The following is an 18,738-nucleotide window of genomic DNA, read 5'->3' on the forward strand; positions in this document are numbered from 1 at the left end:
GACTCGCTTTCGCGCTAAAATACAGTTTTCATTCAACGATACGCGATTGGCTGTCGACTAGTGATTTTTACAGTCCCGAAAGTTACTAGATTCTACAGCCAATCGCGCGACATCGCGCTGCGACATTTCGCGCGTGCTTCATGAAAAGCAGCCTTTATGGTAGATCGACATCGATTTTGCGGTTGGTCATTCTGGATAAAAGAAACGGTAACGTATTTTCGTAATGGAGAGAACAATCATCGCGTCTGATATGGAGAATATGAAACGAGTAATGTATAGCATTCTTTTCTTAAATATTTCATCGGATTATTTCTCTATTCTGCTGCGCAAAACATTCGATGAGATATATGAGATAGGCCTTTTCGCTCATCCGCTTTTTATTCGTATAGTATTGTAAGATCGAAACATTTTATCAATATACTAGCCTGGAAGTCGTTATAATGGGGGGGGGGGGGGGGAGGTTTCTACAAAATTTTATTTTCGCAAATCGGATTACAAAATTATTTCTTTTGATTTCGAAGGGAAGGTTTAACTCGAAACCCCCGGGATCCGTCTGTGTGTGTGTGTGTGTGTGTGTGTGTGTGTGTGTGTATATATATTCTCAAAATTCAAAGTTTCTCAAAATCAATGTAACAATAAGATGGTTTAATATAGGGGCTTTATTATGAATTTCGTGCGATTATCTTCGAAAATTTCAAGGTTAACTTTAACATTTTTATTATAAATAATGCATGCATATATATATATGAGACTTATAAAATTTCGTTTATTACATTGCTATTTTATAAAATAATTAAGAAATATGTATATAATTTACCGCACATCTCGGGTTTTCTCTAATAACTGCATTTTATATATATTATATATATATGTATAATAGCATTCTGTGTATATAAGATGAAGAAATAAATATAATTTTTATATTATAGCGCAATATATATATGGATAAATATTAATTTTTCGTTTGAATGTTAAAGGTCGATCAACTCGAGGAGACGCTTTTCGATGAGCATCATCCTTGGAGCAGTATATATCATCCTCGAAGTATTATTCTTAGAGCTGGGATTTTGCGGATCTTCTACATCGAGCCTCCAAGACGTCTCTCGAAAATCCTTGAAGAAAAAAATCATAATCATCAAAGCGACGAGGCGGTAAGCACGTTCCGAGTAATACATATTGAAAGACGATCTGGCTCCATATGTTCTCCGGCGCGAGAAATTGCAATGAAGCACTTTCGAGCATTGTTCAAATATTTTGATCAATGCGTGGCCACGCAGCATGACACGCGCTAGCTGTTTCTCGATTCCGGCTGATACGGGTTCTCCGAGCGAGCGAACCAACGAAAGCGATCTCATTACCGTCGTCTCATCGAATAATATTACGCTGCGATGGCGCGAAGCCGTGAGCGTTAGAATTTCGGCCACGGGAGAGAGAGGGAAAAAAAAGGAAAAGGAGAGAGAGAGAGAGAGAGAGAGAGAGAAAGAGCGGGCTATCTCTCGATAGAAGGGAAAACGCGCCATTTTGTGAATTTACGAGGCGATTTTATCGCCGCCGCCGATCTCGCGTCAGGGGAGTTTCTTGTCTTTTGTACACGTTTGAATAATTAATTCGTTCTCTCTCTTTCTCTCTTTTTCGTCATCAGGGATGCAGCGCGTCACCACCATAAGATTACGAGAGATGGCCGTATATACTTATTTATCCTGTATGCTTAACATAGTCGGTGACGGACAGTGGCCCGACAGATTTTTAAATTGCAAAAGCGGGTCGAGTCGGGGATCCTAAACCTTCTTCTTTCACTTGGTATACTCCGTCTTTTCCCGGGCAGAGGTCATTCGCTTTTCTTGTGTTTTTTTTTTTTTTCATTTATATCTTTCTGATACGAAGAGAAATCATTTTTATGAATGTCGAATGATAACGAAAATTAATTGTTAATTCGGAAATATAGAGCTTACGCGTTTCTCGACAACGTGAAGGAAGAATTCGTGATGCTTATTTTTTCCGTCAATATAATAAAATATGAATTCTTGAATTTTAAGTGTCATTTAATTTGTATAGGAAGAAATTAGCGAAAAGCTTTTTTGCTTGTTTCTATCTCTCGCTGGATACGTCAGCTTGACTTTTTCTTACAAAAAATTCGATATCTTTATTCATATTTCGCTGTCGATATCTTCCGTTGCGTTCATACGATACATGTTCGGAAAACGAAACCAAAGTTTACTATTTCGCAAACTAAGGATTTTTTTTATCAAGGAAGAGGGACTAGAAGGAGAGATGCGCCACCTGTCAATCGCTGTCGTTCAGAAAGAAAAAAGATACACCGAGAGGAGAGGAAAATATATACATACAGCTTCCGCAAGAGGAGGAAAATGAGAAGAGGAAACGTTCGTTCTCGTGTCGGCGACGCAAAACCAGAAACGTTGGAATATAAATGCGACTCCCCGTGATTCCGTTCGCTGGAATCGATATGCTAAGCGAAACGGACGTATAAGTCGGCGAGCTTGAAGCATCGATCGATATACAGTCGCGATAAAAGGAGACACGCTGGTCGGCTCGAGAGGACACGACGATGAAGAAGCGGTGAAGGTGAAAAGGGAGGAGGAAGAGAGAAGAAGACGAAGGGGACTCGCGCGGCTTTTAGATCCGATGATATAAGGTGGCACCGATATATAAAAGCCGCTCGTTGACTCGTCGCGTTCTCCGCCCGTGGCCGGGCATACATAATCGGACAACAGTTTACGTGACACACACGACGTCGTCTCTTCTCCGCAGAAGCTTCGGAGTCGATCGAAACCACGAATGAACTTTCTCAATTGCCCTTAATTAACGTGATTTTTCCTTTTCCACGTCTCGGACTTTTTTCCCTGTATTTTCGTGTATATATTCTCTTTTTTTTTTTCCCTTCCCTTTCTCCGGCGCGTCCTTCCATCTCACGCGTACCCTCTGGATCCACCGCGTTCTCCAAGTCTTCTACGTCGCCGATTCTCCCTCTGGCTGTAGGTCTCGTCGTATCTCGTCGCATCGCTCATACTGACGCACCCGTATGTGTGCGCTTACATATTAACTAACTATATCGCAAGAGAGAGAGTTATCTCTCTTTCTTTCCCTTTCATTTTCTTATCCTCTCGTCCTGTCCTTTCTCGGCCAGGAGTCCTCCTAGCCCTTTTTTTGTCCCGCTCTCGTCGCGCGTCTTCTTCGCCGATAGCTTCCTCCCCTTTCTCCCCTCCTCCACATCCCCTTCCAACCCGTCTAAACTCTCTTTCTCTTTTTCTTTCTAACCCCCGTCTCTTCATCGTTTCTCATCATCGTTTTGCTTTGCACGCTCCCGTTTATCTCCCGTGCACACGCGAGTGGAGTCAAGAATCGCAAGGTGTACCTGTCCGGATAAGAGAGTCGAGAGAGTGACATCGAGCGAACGTGACACCGGGAGAAGAGACGATGCTGGAATGGTACATCGGGATCGCGGCCACCCTACTGGTCTTCCTCATCTACTTTGCGTATTTCTTCAAGTTCAACTGGGTCAAAGTAAGTAGTCATCTTTTCGAGCGACGCGATCATTTTACTTTTATTATTTAAAAAATAGTTCTTGAACTATATAACAGCAATAGCATTGGTCAAATTAATTTAAAAGTTAAGTGACAAATTAATATTTGCAGTCAACATTTGAAGTGATCATCTCGCATCAATTTTTAGAGAAATATTTCTTTCTCAAGCATCAAGATATAAAGTTAAGAGTGTGTTTTAAAGCTAATTAAATTCTTTTTTTCGAATAAATTTAAAAAACTTTATTTTATTTAAAAATTTTTTTTAAATTTATGTGACATTCTCTAAAATCGATACTTGTTATGTTGAAGGACATGAAGAATGAAAGTAGAACGCGGACCAACGGCGGTGTTTATGCGAGATCCAGAAATCGGAAGGTGGGTAAACTACCACCGGTATATCCGAATGGATGGTTCGCTTTGCTCGAGAGTTCACAAATAAAAAAGGGCGAGGTGAAGCACGTGCCCGCCCTCGGCGAGAATTTTGCGGTCTTCAGGTACGTCAAAGCACGCAAAGTCTTTTTTGTCGGAACATTTTATCGAAGTTTATTTAATCGTCACCGTCTTTTAATTATTCTTTATTTTTTTCATGTTTTTAATGTCATAATGTATGTTAATTTTGATAACTTTGACACTCATTATGCTCTTTTTATTACTTGTGAGTTTTAAAAATTAGAATAGATTAAGTGTACACACACAAAATGTCTATTATATATATTATTTTTTATATAAAGAGGATCTTGCAAATTTTTTATATATTTAATTCACTTATTGGATGATTACAATAACTTAATTAAAATATGTTATCGCGATTTCAATGATTTTGAAAGCTAGCAATCAGAATATTCGTATATTGTTTTGAATTAATATTTTTTTACACTGATATTTTTTATGCTTGAGATTTCTGAGAAGGATTACGCGATCTCAAAATACTTGAGAAGTTAAAATAATCTTTATGTTTATGATATAACTCTCTTTTCTTTCAATTTCTTAAAGAACCGAAAGAGGCGTCGTAAACATCCTAGACGCATATTGCCCGCATTTAGGAGCAAATATGGGCGAGAATGGCCGTGTTAAAGGAGACTGCTTAGAGTGTCCCTTTCATAGCTGGACGTTTCGCGGGGAGGACGGTCGCTGCGACAATATACCTTACGCAGAAAAAGGTAATTAAGCTTCACATTATTTTTCTCCCTCCGTTTCGCACGTCAATATTTATTTACTTTATTTACTTCTTCTCATTCTTCATGATATGCTTTGCTTCGTGATATGAATCAAGACTGGATGTTTTTGCGTTCTGAAACCGCATTCCTGTATCGAGATCTGTCTGTGCATCTTAAAAGTTTGTCTTTGATTATGTACAATGCAAATATTTGCGCTCCGATGATATTTCGCGTATTGACATAAAATTTTATAATGTATTATTAATATAATACTTAGCGAAAATTATTTATCTAAATTTAAAATTTTAATAATTATATAATATAATTATAATATGTAATATGTGTACGCGGTATCACATGCCTTATTAATATACGGTAGAATATGTTTACTATTATTTGATCAGATATAAAAATCATATATCGTATTTCTTTTATATATTCATATTTAATTCGCCGCATTTTTTTCTCTCTCTTACATCGCACAGTGCCGGTAATCGCGCGTGCAAAAGCCTGGAAGTGTCGCGAAGTGAATCACATCATCTTCGTCTGGTATCACGCTGAATCCGCCGAACCAGATTGGCAGCCACAGCCGCACACGCACATCTCCAACGGGACATGGCGTTATCAAGGTCGCAATGAGTTCTTCATCAACTGCCACGTACAGGTTTGTCGCGCGTTTGATTCTCTAATGTGATATAAAACCGCTCCGTCATTCATACACCTATAAGAAAGATAGGTATTAGAAAAAAAAACGAAAAGAATCCACATGACATAACTTAGCAAACATAATTAAATTAATAATAGATTATAAGCTGTTTAATGGTTGATTTTATTTGAAAGAGGTCTCAGAGAGTCTCGATAGTGTTTACTTAGTATTTACTATAGATAGACTGGATAGATTGAGCATCAGAGAGTATTACTTTTTCTTAATTTCTTCTTCTATTCTTTTAAATTGAGTGAATAAACATGCGTATACTGTATGCGTAGGAGATAGCTGAGAACGGGGCTGACATTGCGCATCTCAGTGCAGTGCATGGTCCTGTCATGTTCCTCTCTAGCAGTGTCCCTTGGCTAGGTCGACACACCTGGACCATCAATGTGCCGTGGCGGCCGCACTACTCGTACAGCGAGACGGACGCGGACAAGGAGCTGGACGCGACGGCGAAGAAAGCAGAAGTGCGCGTCAAAGTGAACGGCGAATTGACCGATTATCCGATCGCCAACAACGGCGACGAAAAGAATCGTCATCATTTCGCAGTCGCCGAGAACGAAGGGGTCGGTCGAAGGGAGAAACACAGGGCCGGCTTGCAAATGCGTCACAGTTTGACCTTGCTGGACCGCTTCACCGTGCTTGTCATAGACGTGCGCGTCGAGCAGATCGGTCCTGGTTACGTCGAGCTGTCGCTTGACACGTCATTCGGGCCTATGTGCATCCTGCAAACTGTTACCCCGGTCGAGCCGATGCTGCAACGAGTGACCCATCAGATTTTTTCGCCACCACTGCTGGCGCCCTACGTCAATCTGATCTTCTTGGGCGAGTGCGTGATGTTTGAACGCGACGTCGTGATCTGGAATCATAAGAGGTATGAGCGACAGCCGATGCTGGTGAGCGAAGAGCGTGCTATTCGGGAATATCGGCGTTGGTACTCGCAGTTCTACTCCACTCACAGTCCTACTTACCAAATGGCCGTCGAGAACTTGCAGTGGTGACGACACAAAACGACAGATTCTTGTAATCGATATCTCGTACTGGCGGAATTTGAAATCCTGATGTAACATCGATAAACAGGTTTGAATCTATATGATACTATTAATACCAGAAAATTGCTCGTATATTTATTCGCGATCATTAAATCGCAATGATTGATGTCCATTTCAGATTTATAATTCGCAAAATTCAAGAAAGTTATATTTATTATTTATTATTTTATACACCAAGAAAGTTATATTTATTATTTATTATTTTATACATTATAATAGTAGAAGGAACATTCGGAAAAATCAGAGTACACACATGTGTTTATATAAGAATAAAATCATAAACGGAATTTTATTGCAAACTATGCATAGATCGTCTAAAATGGAATTTATAAATGAATTGAGAATTCTTTTTTCGTATTCTCTTCCCACGCTCTCTCTCCCTTGTTGTATTACATATATGTAGTATATGTAGTATATATATATATATAGTGTATGTAGTATGCAAATGTAGTATGTATATGTAGTATGTATATGTAGTATGTATATGTAGTATGCATATGTAGTATGCATATGTAGTATATAAATATTATTTTCGTAACGATATTAATTTTCGATGCTCAAATTAATCATTTTTTTTCTATATAATACTTTTCAATATAATGCTTCAATATAACGCCAGACATATATGTTTACTTGTGACATTGTTCACTGTGATGACATGTTCGATGTACTGAAGCACGTACTTATTTTACAAATTTTTAAAGAAAAGTGAGAACTTTAATTTAAGGAAAAAAACTTAAAAACAATGCTTTACCGTTATTTGCTATAACGCAATTTTCTCCGTACAAGTATTCGATCAGATACTTTATAGATATATATTTTTTAGCAAGTTAAAACATATCGAGATAATTATATCTAATGTAATGTGTTAGAAATAAAGTCATAGCATTTTTTATATTCATCGCAGATCAATATCTTCTTTTTAAAATGTAATTTATATATTTTGTTATATATATATATATATATATATATAATATTTTGTTTTATATTATATATGTTTTTAAGAAAATATATATTCGATATGTGTTAACGATAAGTAAATTAGGAGATTAGTATAAATAATTTAGTAAGTCTAACATAAAAATTTCTTCAAAGTATTGATTAACTTTTATTATTACAAGCTTTCCTCCTTCATCTAAGTCCTACTGTTAGTATTTTTTCGTTTATGCCGTTTATAATTATGTAAATATAATTTGGCGCTTGTATTCGCGTTGTTTACACGCGCTCTTTATATTTGCGCCGTAAATGCAATTTATTGTCATTTGCGCGGCGACATTCGAGTGAATAAATAGGTCAAGCATTTTGCTGTTTCGTGGTATTATTTATCGAAATACAATCACGATAAATATTAGTATTAGAAGATTAAAAACGTGTTTATTTTTCCCGAATGTTATTAAAGTCCGTGAAGTTAATTAAGTCCTGTGATTAACGATTCTCTCGAAAATATCAATAGATGAATATCGAAAAGATTTATATCAGTAAAATATTCATTATCAGAAAAGCCTATTGTCTTGTATCTTACTATTGTTTATTATCTTTCACTGAGTGTTATGTATCTTTGTATACTTAAGGCGTTAATTTAAGTATTACGACGATTAAATGATTAAAGCTTTTTCCGGTTTATGTGAATCAGTCTGCTCAATTATATCTTTCAAATTTATTTTGGAAAATAGTATGATTAGAAATTATATAAAAAATTATATTATAAAATTATATAAAAAATTCATATAAAAAGAGAATGTATTATAAAATTCTCTATACGCCTTCTAATTCTTTTAATTTTTTATACAATACAGCAATTTTAAAAATGCATGAATTTAAAAAGAAATTTGTTTTATACAAAAAATTAACTATATATTTTACTCTTTCAGACATATAAAAATTAAATTTTTATATTTAAAGCCGTCGAAGAAAGACCCACAGACCACCTTTCGGTGTTGGTAAGATTGAATTGGGAATCATTTTCAAAGGTACTTGCGTCCTCGGGGAAAGTTCCAAGCTATATTTTCTCAAGATTGCAGTGAAAAACGTCTTTATTTGTAACTGAGCCATTCTCATTCCCGGGCAGATTCGCGGACCTTCACCGAAGGGAAGAAAAGTGAATTTCTTGATGTTGTCTTTTCTGTCTGGAGTGAATCTTTCGGGATCGAACACTTCAGGATTTTCCCAATATCGACGATCTTCCTGCAGACTCTTAATGGGTATCAAGATCTCCGTTCCAGGTTGCACGCGACAGACAAGCCCATCGGATCCTCTTAGCTCAAATTCTTCCGTACATTCCTTTTGCAGGACTTCGCCTATGGGTAGAAGCCTCTGCGACTCATTCAGAATCTGGTCCATATACGTCATTTCCTTCAAGCCTTCGTAAGTGATCACACCATCGTACTTGTCGAGTACAGTCATCACTTCCTTACGTAATTTCTCTTGCACTTTTGGACGCGTGGACAATTGAAAGGCAACAAAACTCATAGCTGTGCTGGTACTGCCGTAGCCGTCTATGAAGAATGATAATGCATCAGATGCCAGCATCTCGACATCAAATTTATCACCTTCAGTCCGTTCCAATTCTGCCATTAAATGAAGAAAGTCGTTTCTAGGTATTCCCTCTTTCCGCCGTTGTTCCATAACGTCCGAGACCAATGTTCTGAAGAAACGATCGATGTGCTTCGGAATGAAGCTTACTTTAAGGAATTTATTCAACGGCGGGACGAGAATCACGAAAAGAAACATGATCGCGTTCCGCATGGAAGGCTCCATAATCTGCTTCCCAAGTTTTCGGAAGGACACATCTGCTTTTTCATCGTCGAAACAAAATCCGTCCACGCCGAAGCCAGCAGCAGCCACCACCTGCGCAGTATACCTAGAGCACAAGTCCTTCAACTCCAGTTCCACTTTTTCAACTTTGTTCGATTTATTATCGAGATAGTTCTCGAGCATCACGCACACCGACTTGACGCTCTCAAGCAGGATTTTCAGTCGCATGCTGGAAAATGCATAAGTCAAACGCTTTCTGCCGGCTAACCATTTGTCGCCATAATTGCCGAAAGGATGATTCGCCAGAAGAGGATCCAACTCAGCATCGGCCTTTTGTGTGTTCAGATGGAAGCTCGAGAAATTAGTCTGCAACACTGTTTTCACCAGTTCCGGCTCGCAGACCATCAACGACGGCGACATAAAGTTGTAGACTCCCACCATACTGTGACCTTGATTATTGTTGTAGATTTTGCGACAGCATTCAGGAAAAGTTGTTTTCATGCAGAATACTGACAACATATGACCGACTCCCGGCAGGGCTCCATCTGCGCAAAAAACTCCACAATTTTGCCAGTACTTGTTGTATCGCTGTAGATAGAGATAGAGTGCTGTGAGCGCTGCAAGAATCAAAGACACCAGGATGACGGCCATATCGCCTCTCTCGGATGACAGATGACTGAAATAGACGAACCGTTGTAACCTTGAGCGTGTGTCAACTGCGACTAAACTGTAGAGAGGAGAGTCGCCAGCGTGCTCGTACACACTGATAGCGTCGATTAGCCGATGAGTAAGCAATTGCACAGATAAAAATAATAAAAAACATTCGCTCTGATAATTTTCAGTAGTTATTTAATTTTACGAAATTTTATGACATATTGTGTAAATATTTTTTTTTATAATTATGTATAGAATAAAAAATTAATTAATTAAAGCCGTTAATTTTTATAACAAAGACATTTATTAAAATATTTAATATTTTTGAAGTGATTGTTCTGTGTTAAGAATAAACTAGAAACATTTTCTAATAATGATTAAAATAAAATAAAATGAAAAGAATATGCATTCTATATGTACACATATCTCTCTCATGTAATAGCATATTAATGTATACTAATTTTAATTCTTCAAATTTAAATATTCTAAAAATATTCTAAAATAAATTGTATATTTTTTTTATATTTTAGTATTATACCACGAGAAGTCGGAACCAGCTCATCGAGATCTTCCCAAACGTGCTCACCGAGATAAGAATTTGAAAAAGGTAATGAAAGAAATAAGTTTGTTAGATTAACATAAAATAAATAGATATTTATTACAAAAATAAAATTTTAAAAAATACTATAACGATACTATATGACGCATATAAATACACGCGAATTATACACATTACACGTAGTGATTTTGTGTATGTACGTGCGAATTGTGACACGTAATGCAACTATTATATGTATGAAGGTCACGTTACATAATTCGCATGTACAATACGCTAAATCACTATGAATAAGATACGTAAAGCATGATAAATCAATACAAAGTATTATAAATCTCGTTTGGCGCCAACATTATTGATCGCATATTAAGCATTAGAAACTATAATGAATAAATAATTAAAAATTTTCAGTTTTATATGAGTTTGCCCATTAAATCAATTTGAAATGTTATGAAAAATTTGGAATATATAAAATACATATAAATCATATATATAATTATATATAATTATATGTAATTTATATATAATTTATATATTAAACTATTTTATATATATATATTCAGAAAGAACATATTACAGAATTATAAAATTTTTAGTTTATTTTATTTTTTGATAAAGATACAGTAATTAGAGATAGACATTATTAAAAATAATTTTATTTTTATGCAAATTTTATTTTTATAATTAATAATAACACGGTTTATCTTTAAGTACAATAATCCCAGTTATGATTCTGGAATAGCTCAAAAAATTAATGCATTTAAAGTTGTTGAAAAGAGATCCACAGACCACCTTTCGGCGTTGGTAAACTGATTCCGGGAATCATTTTCAAAGGTATTTGCGTCCTCGGAGAAAGCTCCAAGCTATATTTTCTCAGGATTGCAGCGAAACATGCCTTCATTAGTAATAAAGCCATTCTCATTCCTACACAGATTCGCGAGCCTTCACCGAAGGGAAGAAAAGTAAATTTTTCGATACTGTATTTTCTGTCCGGACTAAATCTTTCTGGATCGAACTCTTCAGGATTTTTCCAATAACGAGAATCTTCATGCAAAGCGTTAACGGGTATCAAAATCTCCGTTCCAGGTTGTACGCGACAGACAAGTCCATCAGATCCTCTTAACTCGAATTCTTCCGTACATTGCTTTTGCAGGACAGCTCCTAAGGGTGTGATCCTCTGTGATTCATTCAAAACCTGGTCCATATAAGTCATTTCCTTCAAGCCTTCGTAAGTGATCACACCATCGTACTTGTCGAGCACAGTCATCACTTCTTCACGTAATTTCTCTTGCACTTTTGACTGACTGGCCAATTGAAAGGCAACAAAACTCATAGCAGTGCTGCTAGTGCCGTAGCCGTCGATGAAAAAAGATATTGCATCAGATGCGAGCATATCGACATCAAATTTATTATCTTCAGTCCGCTCTAATTCTGCCATTAAATGAAGAAAGTCGTTTCTAGGTATTCCCTCTTTTCGTCGTTGTTCCATAACATCCGTGACCAACGTTCTGAAGAAACGATCGATATGCTTAGGAATAAAGCTCATTTTAAAGATTTTATTCAACGGCGGGACGAGAACCACGAAGAGAAACATGATCGCGTTCCGCATGGAAGGCTCCATAATCTCCTTCCCAAGTTTTCGGAAGGACATATCTGCTTTTTCGTCATCGAAGCAAAATCCGTCCACGCCGAAGCCAGCGGCGGCCACAACCTGAGTAGTATATCTGGAGAACAAGTCCTTCATTTCTAATTCCACTTTTCCGATTTTGCTCAATTTTCTATCCAAGAAGCTCTCGAGTTGCTCGCATACCTGCTTGATGCTCTCAAGCAGAATCTTCAGTCGCATGCTTGAAAATGCATAAGTCAAACGCTTCCTTCCAGTTATCCATTTCTCGCCGCTGGCAAAGAATGGATTGTTTGCCAGAAGAGGATCCAATTCAGGGTCGATCTTAAGGCCGTTCTCGTGGAAGCTCACAAAATTGGTTTGCATTACCGTCTTCACGAGCTGCGGTTCGAGGACCATCAACGCCGGTGATGTGAAGTTGTAGATTCCTATCATGCTGCGACTCCGATTATCGTTGTAGATCTTGCGACAGCACTCGGAGAAAGTTGTTCTCATACAGAACACCGATAACATATGACCGACTCCCGGCAGCGCTCCATTTGCGCAGAAAACTCCACAATTTTGCCAATATTTGTTGTATCGTTCCAGGTAGAAATAAAGTGCTATAAGCGCTGCAAGAATGAAAGACACCAGGATGACGACCATTTCGCCTCTCTTGGATGACGGATGACTGAAATAAACGAACCGATGTAGCCTTGAGTGCGTATCAACTGCGACTAAACTTTGGAGAGGAGAATCACCGATGTACGCGCGCATACACTGATAGCGTTGATTAGCAGAGAAATAAGCGAGACTGCACAAGTAAATAATAATAAAAATACGATTTTATAATTTCCAGTAATTACTGAATAAATTCTACGACATATTGTGTAAATATTTTTTACAATTGTATAGAATAAAAGTATTAGTTAATTATAACTGTTGGTTATAGAAAATAAATTTATTAAGAACTTTTTGCCATTTCTATTTTATTAAAAAATAAACTAGAGAAATCTTCTATTAATAAGATTAAAATAAAATGAAAAGAATATGTACATATATTCTATATACATATATATGAAATAGCACACATTAATGTATACTAATTTTAATTTTTTAAATATAATATATATTATAAAATTAATTGTATTTTTTATTATATTGTTTTAGAATGATATAAGGAAAGGTCGCGCGGAATCTGGCTTGTCAAGATCTTCCCAAACGTGCTCACCGAGATCAGAATTTGAGAAAGGTAAGAATTTGAGATAAGTTTGTTAGATTAACATATAATAAAATGAATAGGTATTTATTAGAACAATAAAATGATAAGAATAAATACCGTATAACGAATATAAACGCGATTTATAATATATGCAGTAATTTTGCATATATGTTCGTGGGAATCGTGTGACGCAATAACGTAACACAATCTTCTATATATATATTTATAATGCATACAGAGTAAAACACATAAAATGTGACAATCAAATGCGAAGTATTAATCATAAATTTCATTTGGCGCAGCATCGTTTGCATATTAAAAACTTTAGTGAATAATAACTGAATTTCATCTTATCAGTTTCGCTATTAAAAATTACATAAATTATTACGCTTTTAAAAGAATATTATAAAATATTTGAAATATATATAAACCATATAATTTATATGTATTGAAACATATAATTTAGAAAGAACATATTACAGAATTATAAAGTTTTAAATGTCTCAATCTGCTGTTATTGTTCGATAAAGATACAGCAATTAGAAATGGATAATATTAAAAATAATTTATTTTTACAATTATACAGTATATTTTTAAATACAAAAATCCCAGTTATAATTCTGGCATAGCTCCAAAGAGTGTATTTTTAAAGCTGTTGAAGATAGACCCACAGACCGCCTTTCGGCGTTACTAAGATGGTCCCGGGAATCATTTTCAAAGGTATTTGCGTCCTCGGAGAAAGTTCCAGACTATATTTTCTCAGAATTGCAGCGAGACCCGCCTTTATTTGTAGTAAAGCCATTCTCATTCCCGGGCAGATTCGCGGGCCTTCACCGAAGGGAAGAAAAGTGAATTTCTCGATACTTTGTTTCTTTTCCGGACTGAATCTTTCGGGATCGAATACTTCAGGATCTTTCCAATAGCGAGGATCTTCATGCAGAGCGTTAACAGGTATTAGAACATTCGTGTCAGGCTCCACGTGACAGACAAGCCCATCAGATCCTTTCAACTCAAACTTCTCCGTACATAGTTTAGTCATGAATCCTGCCACGGGTAGGATCCTCTGCGACTCATTCAAAACTTGATCCATATACGTCATTTCCTTTAAGCCCTCGTAAGTAATCACACCATCGTACTTGTCGAGTACAGTGATCACTTCCTCGCGTAATTTCTCCTGCACTTTTGGATAACTGGCCAAATGGAAGCCAACAAAACTCATAACAGAGCTGGAGGTTTCGAAACCGTCGATGACGAACGACATCGCTTGAGATGCAAGTATCTCAACATCAAATTTATCTCCCTCAGTTCGCTCTAATTCAGCCATCAAATGAAGGAAGTCGTTTCTGGGTATGCCATCCTTTCGTCGTTGTTCCATTAGATCTGCGACTAATGTTCTGAAGAAACGATCAATGTGCTTTGGAATAAAACTCATCTTGAGGAATTTGTTCAACGACGGAACGAGGAATATGATAGCGAACATAAACGCATTCCTCCCGGTAGGCTCCATAATTGTTCGGCCAGTTGCTCGGAAAGATTCAGCGTCTTTCTTCTCGTCGAAGCAAAGTCCGTCCACGCCGAAGCCAGCTGCGGCCACCACTTGCGCGGTATACCTGGAGCACAAGTCCTTCAGCTCGATCTCTAACTTCCCGTCTTTGTTCAGCTTGTTATCCACATAATTTTCGAGTATCGCGCATACCGACTTGATGCTCTCAAGCAGGATTTTTAGTCGCATACTGGAAAATGCATAAGAAAAACGCTTTCTGGCGGCCATCCATTTGTCGCCAGTAGTGGCGAATGGATTGTGCGATAGGAGAGGATCCAAGGCTGGATCGATACCGACGGCGTTTTTGGAGAAGCTCGCGAAATTCGTCTGCAACACTGTCTTTACCAGTTCCGGCTCGTTGATTATCAACGACGGCGATGTGAAGTTGTAGAATCCGACCATGCTACGATTCGAGTTGTCTTTATAAAATTTGAGCAGACAGTCCGGCAGGGTCTTCTTCATACATATCACCGACAACATATGACCGATTCCCGGTAGAGCTCCGTCCGCGCATGGAATTCCACGTTTTTGCCAGTATTTATTTTTTTGTTTCAAGAAAAAATAAAGGGCTACAAATGCTCCGATGATCAAAGATAGTAGCACGATAGCCATCTCGTATTTCTCGTCTGACACTAGTTACTAAAGTACTGTAGTAGTGACTACTGGATCGCACAAAGTGATGTAGCCTTGACCACGTATTAACTATGACTGATTGTTAAAGAGCAGAATTACTGTGGAGGGCGCATGAGTTGATCGCAACGATGAGCTCATGAACGAGAGAAACTGCAAAAACAAGTGATAAGTTCACATTGATAATTTTTAATAGAATTTATATCAGCTTTATTACACACACAAACAAATATATATAAAATATCAATCATGTTTCCTCGCAATTATTTAATTAATCTTTAATCTTGCTATGTAAAGAAAATATTTTATTACTGCATTTTACAAAAATAATTAGAAAAATAATTACAATGAAATTAATATAAATTAAATAATCATTACATAAATAGAATTTAATTTTAAAAAACATGCTGCATATTTTGTTATTCAGGCGTCATACGTACAATACAACTTGCAGATTTGTTATCGAGATAATAATTATCACGGCGTGAAAAAGCATTATTTGATTTTTTTGAGGAGAGTGATCTTAACTTTATCTAATAAAAAAAGACAGATTGCTATAATATTCTGTTATCACTGTTGATTGCAATAACAACTTTAACTGCGTAAATTAATAATATGTACAGTGAAAGAGAGATTTTATACGACAATTCATCAACTAGACAATCAACATCGTGCATGTCTCTAACTTGACATACACAAAGTAATCTAGGTATTATAAAATGTACTATATAGGTCACTTTTTTATTGAATAATAGCCAGCATTTGGACTACTCAGATACTCGTTCTGGCTTTTTATATAGGATGGCGCAAAGGAAATATTTCAATGTCAATATCAATGAAAGCTAATAATAGTTGACACTTGACCTCCCTTCTTTCTCTCTCTATCTCTCTCCAGTATAACGTATTTTATTAATATAATTGCATTTTATTATTATTTTGTTATTTTTTTTTTTTTTTTAATTAGAAATTTGGTTGTAGACAATTTTTTGTCAATAGAATTACTTCTTGATTAAATTAATGAGAATTTAGTCGAATTGAGTTTTAAAATTAATATTAATAAACTTTTATCAATAAGGAAGAGAATAATGAATGTTATATATATATATATATATATATATATATATATATATATAATATATGTAATTAATATTTTATAAAAAACAATATCAGTAAAACTTTATGAGATACTAAACATAACATTTTTAAATATGCAATATATAATATATAATTTACTTATCAAAGTACATTACAGAACACTAAAATTGGACTGTACTGACGTATACTGTATCATTAATACTCAGCTCGTTTATTGGTCGGTATACTACACGCGCGGTATGCGTGTTAATAGACTATAGATTATATTTTTAAAAGAAGGAGACAGTCGCAGCGGACTTGCTCGATCGTTCAGATGCGCTAGTAGTGCTCGATCGTTCACTATCTTCCGCAAGAATCAGAAATGGCTATCGCGCTGGTATCCTTAATTCTGGTAGCATTGGTGGTTCTCTATTTTTACTTGACGAAGAACTACAACTATTGGCAGAAGCGTAAAATACCTTACGCGGATGGCGTTTTACCCGGAGTCGGCCACTTCTGGGACCTCATCATTATGAAGAAGAATATCTCTGACTGCTGTCGCAAGATCTACAACGATAATCGGAATCGCAGTATGGTAGGAGTCTACAACTTCAGAACGCCGGCGTTGATGGTCCTCGAACCGGAGCTAGTGAAGACGGTGATGCAAACAAGTTTTGCAAACTTTCACGAGAACGGCTTTAAGATTGATCCTGAGTTGGATCCTCTTTTGGCAAACAATCCATTTTTTTCCGATGGTGAGAAATGGACAACTGGCAGGAAGCGTTTGACTTATGCATTTTCCAGCATGCGACTAAAAATTCTGCTCGAGAGCGTTAAGCAAGTATGCGAGCAGTTCGAGAACTACTTGGATAAAAAATTAAGCAAAGTCGAAAAGGTCGAATTGGAGCTGAAGGATTTGTTCGCCAGATTCACCGCACAGGTTGTGTCATGCGCTGGCTTTGGCGTGGACGGATTGAGCTTCAACGAGGAGAAAGAGAACGAATCTTTTTACGCGATGGGCAAGTCTTTTCTCCAACCGACTGGTGTGAACAAAATTATCTTTACGCTTGTTTTTTTTTTGCCGTCGCTGAATAAAATTTTTAGAATACCTTTCTTGCCAAAGAGAGCCGATTGTTTCTTTAAAACGGTAATCGCGGATGTTATGGAACAAAGAAGAACAGAGAAGACACCTAGAAACGATTTTCTTCAGTTGATGGCTGAACTGGAACGAGTGGAGGGTAGTAAGATTGACTTAGATGTTCTTGCATCTCACGCAATATCGTTTTTTATTGATGGTTACGAGACTTCCAGTACAGTTTTGAGCTTTGTTGGTTTTCTATTAGCTAGTTACTCGGATGTGCAGGAAAAATTACGCAATGAAGTGATGTCTGTCCTCGACAAGTATGATGGCGTGATTACTTACGAGGCTTTGAAAGATATGACGTACATGGATCAAGTCATAAGCGAATCACAGAGATTCATTCCTACGTTGGGATTTCTGAACAAGATTTGTACAGAAGCGACTGAACTCAGAGGATCTGATGGACTCGCCTGTCACATTGAACGCGGAATGCAAATTCTGATACCTGTTCATGGTCTGCAGGAAGATCCTCGGTATTGGGAGCATCCTGAAGTATTTGACCCTGAAAGATTCGGCCCGGACAGAAAACACAGCATCGAGAGATTCGCTTTTCTTCCTTTCGGTGAGGGTCCGCGAATCTGCGTAGGAATGAGAATGGCTCAGTTACAAATGAAAGCGTGTCTGGCTACATTTCTAAGGAAATATAGTCTTGAACTTTCCCCGAAAACTCGTACACCCTTGAAGATGGTGGCTTCGACCTTTTTGTCTGCAGCAGAAGGTGGTCTTTGGGCTAATATTCGACCGATTTATTAGAATGTTTTTTTTTTTTTTTTTTTTTTTTTTTAGTTTATCGTGACATTTTAGAAATATATCTTTCTTTTTTTCTATATAATTATATGAATTATAATGATTTTTATAGCTTTGTTACGTTTATTTGATGGCAAATAAATTGATGGCGTATAAATTATTTTATATAATGATATAGAGAGAGTATGCGCGTTATAAAACAGATATGTATATACAAATGAATATAATAAATAAAAATGGCACTAATAACAAAAATTGTAACGATTATAATAATATGTTTAAAGCGGACAATAATAATTAATAACTTCAACTAATCAAAATTTATAACACAAGATGCAGAACATATTTCAACTT

At 36.6% G+C, this 18,738-nt stretch overlaps 4 protein-coding genes across 5 annotated transcripts; 2 read left to right on the forward strand and 2 right to left on the reverse strand.

Moving 5' to 3' along the window:
• The first annotated feature begins 190 nt into the window (after nucleotides 1-190).
• Nucleotides 191-6,807, forward strand: Nvd (cholesterol 7-desaturase nvd). 2 transcript variants are annotated; one of them, XR_014427041.1, is made up of 7 exons: nucleotides 191-268; nucleotides 978-3,522; nucleotides 3,852-4,036; nucleotides 4,536-4,702; nucleotides 5,185-5,363; nucleotides 5,687-6,488; nucleotides 6,579-6,807. XR_014427041.1 is itself a non-coding variant. In XM_083055979.1 (7 exons), the coding sequence occupies exons 3-7, from the start codon at nucleotides 3,436-3,438 to the stop codon at nucleotides 6,407-6,409; spliced, it is 1,341 nt and encodes a 446-aa protein (XP_082912105.1). In that variant the 5' UTR covers nucleotides 191-268; nucleotides 978-1,151; nucleotides 2,255-3,435; the 3' UTR covers nucleotides 6,410-6,807. The 2 variants fall into 2 exon arrangements, 1 of the variants encoding a protein (XP_082912105.1); XM_083055979.1 differs by having other exon boundaries at nucleotides 978-1,151; nucleotides 2,255-3,522; nucleotides 5,687-6,807.
• Nucleotides 6,719-13,168, reverse strand: LOC145946202 (uncharacterized). The gene is made up of 2 exons (XM_083055727.1): nucleotides 11,188-13,168; nucleotides 6,719-10,042 (listed from the first exon to the last, which is right to left on the reverse strand). Exons 1-2 carry the CDS (start codon nucleotides 12,802-12,804, stop codon nucleotides 8,357-8,359), a joined length of 3,303 nt encoding a protein of 1,100 aa, XP_082911853.1. The 5' UTR covers nucleotides 12,805-13,168; the 3' UTR covers nucleotides 6,719-8,356.
• A 631-nt stretch (nucleotides 13,169-13,799) lies between these two features.
• Nucleotides 13,800-15,521, reverse strand: LOC145946353 (cytochrome P450 9e2-like). The gene has a single exon (XM_083055974.1). It carries the CDS (start codon nucleotides 15,402-15,404, stop codon nucleotides 13,896-13,898), a length of 1,509 nt encoding a protein of 502 aa, XP_082912100.1. The 5' UTR covers nucleotides 15,405-15,521; the 3' UTR covers nucleotides 13,800-13,895.
• A 1,267-nt stretch (nucleotides 15,522-16,788) lies between these two features.
• Nucleotides 16,789-18,427, forward strand: LOC145945849 (cytochrome P450 9e2-like). Its single transcript, XM_083055050.1, has one exon. The coding sequence runs from the start codon at nucleotides 16,879-16,881 to the stop codon at nucleotides 18,388-18,390; it is 1,512 nt and encodes a 503-aa protein (XP_082911176.1). The 5' UTR covers nucleotides 16,789-16,878; the 3' UTR covers nucleotides 18,391-18,427.
• The last annotated feature ends 311 nt before the right edge of the window (nucleotides 18,428-18,738 follow it).

The sequence above is a fragment of the Prenolepis imparis genome, unplaced genomic scaffold (genome assembly GCF_030444845.1).
Source record: "Prenolepis imparis isolate NDT839.2.m4 unplaced genomic scaffold, iyPreImpa1.0 SCAF_15, whole genome shotgun sequence".
Lineage (NCBI taxonomy): Eukaryota > Metazoa > Arthropoda > Insecta > Hymenoptera > Formicidae > Prenolepis > Prenolepis imparis.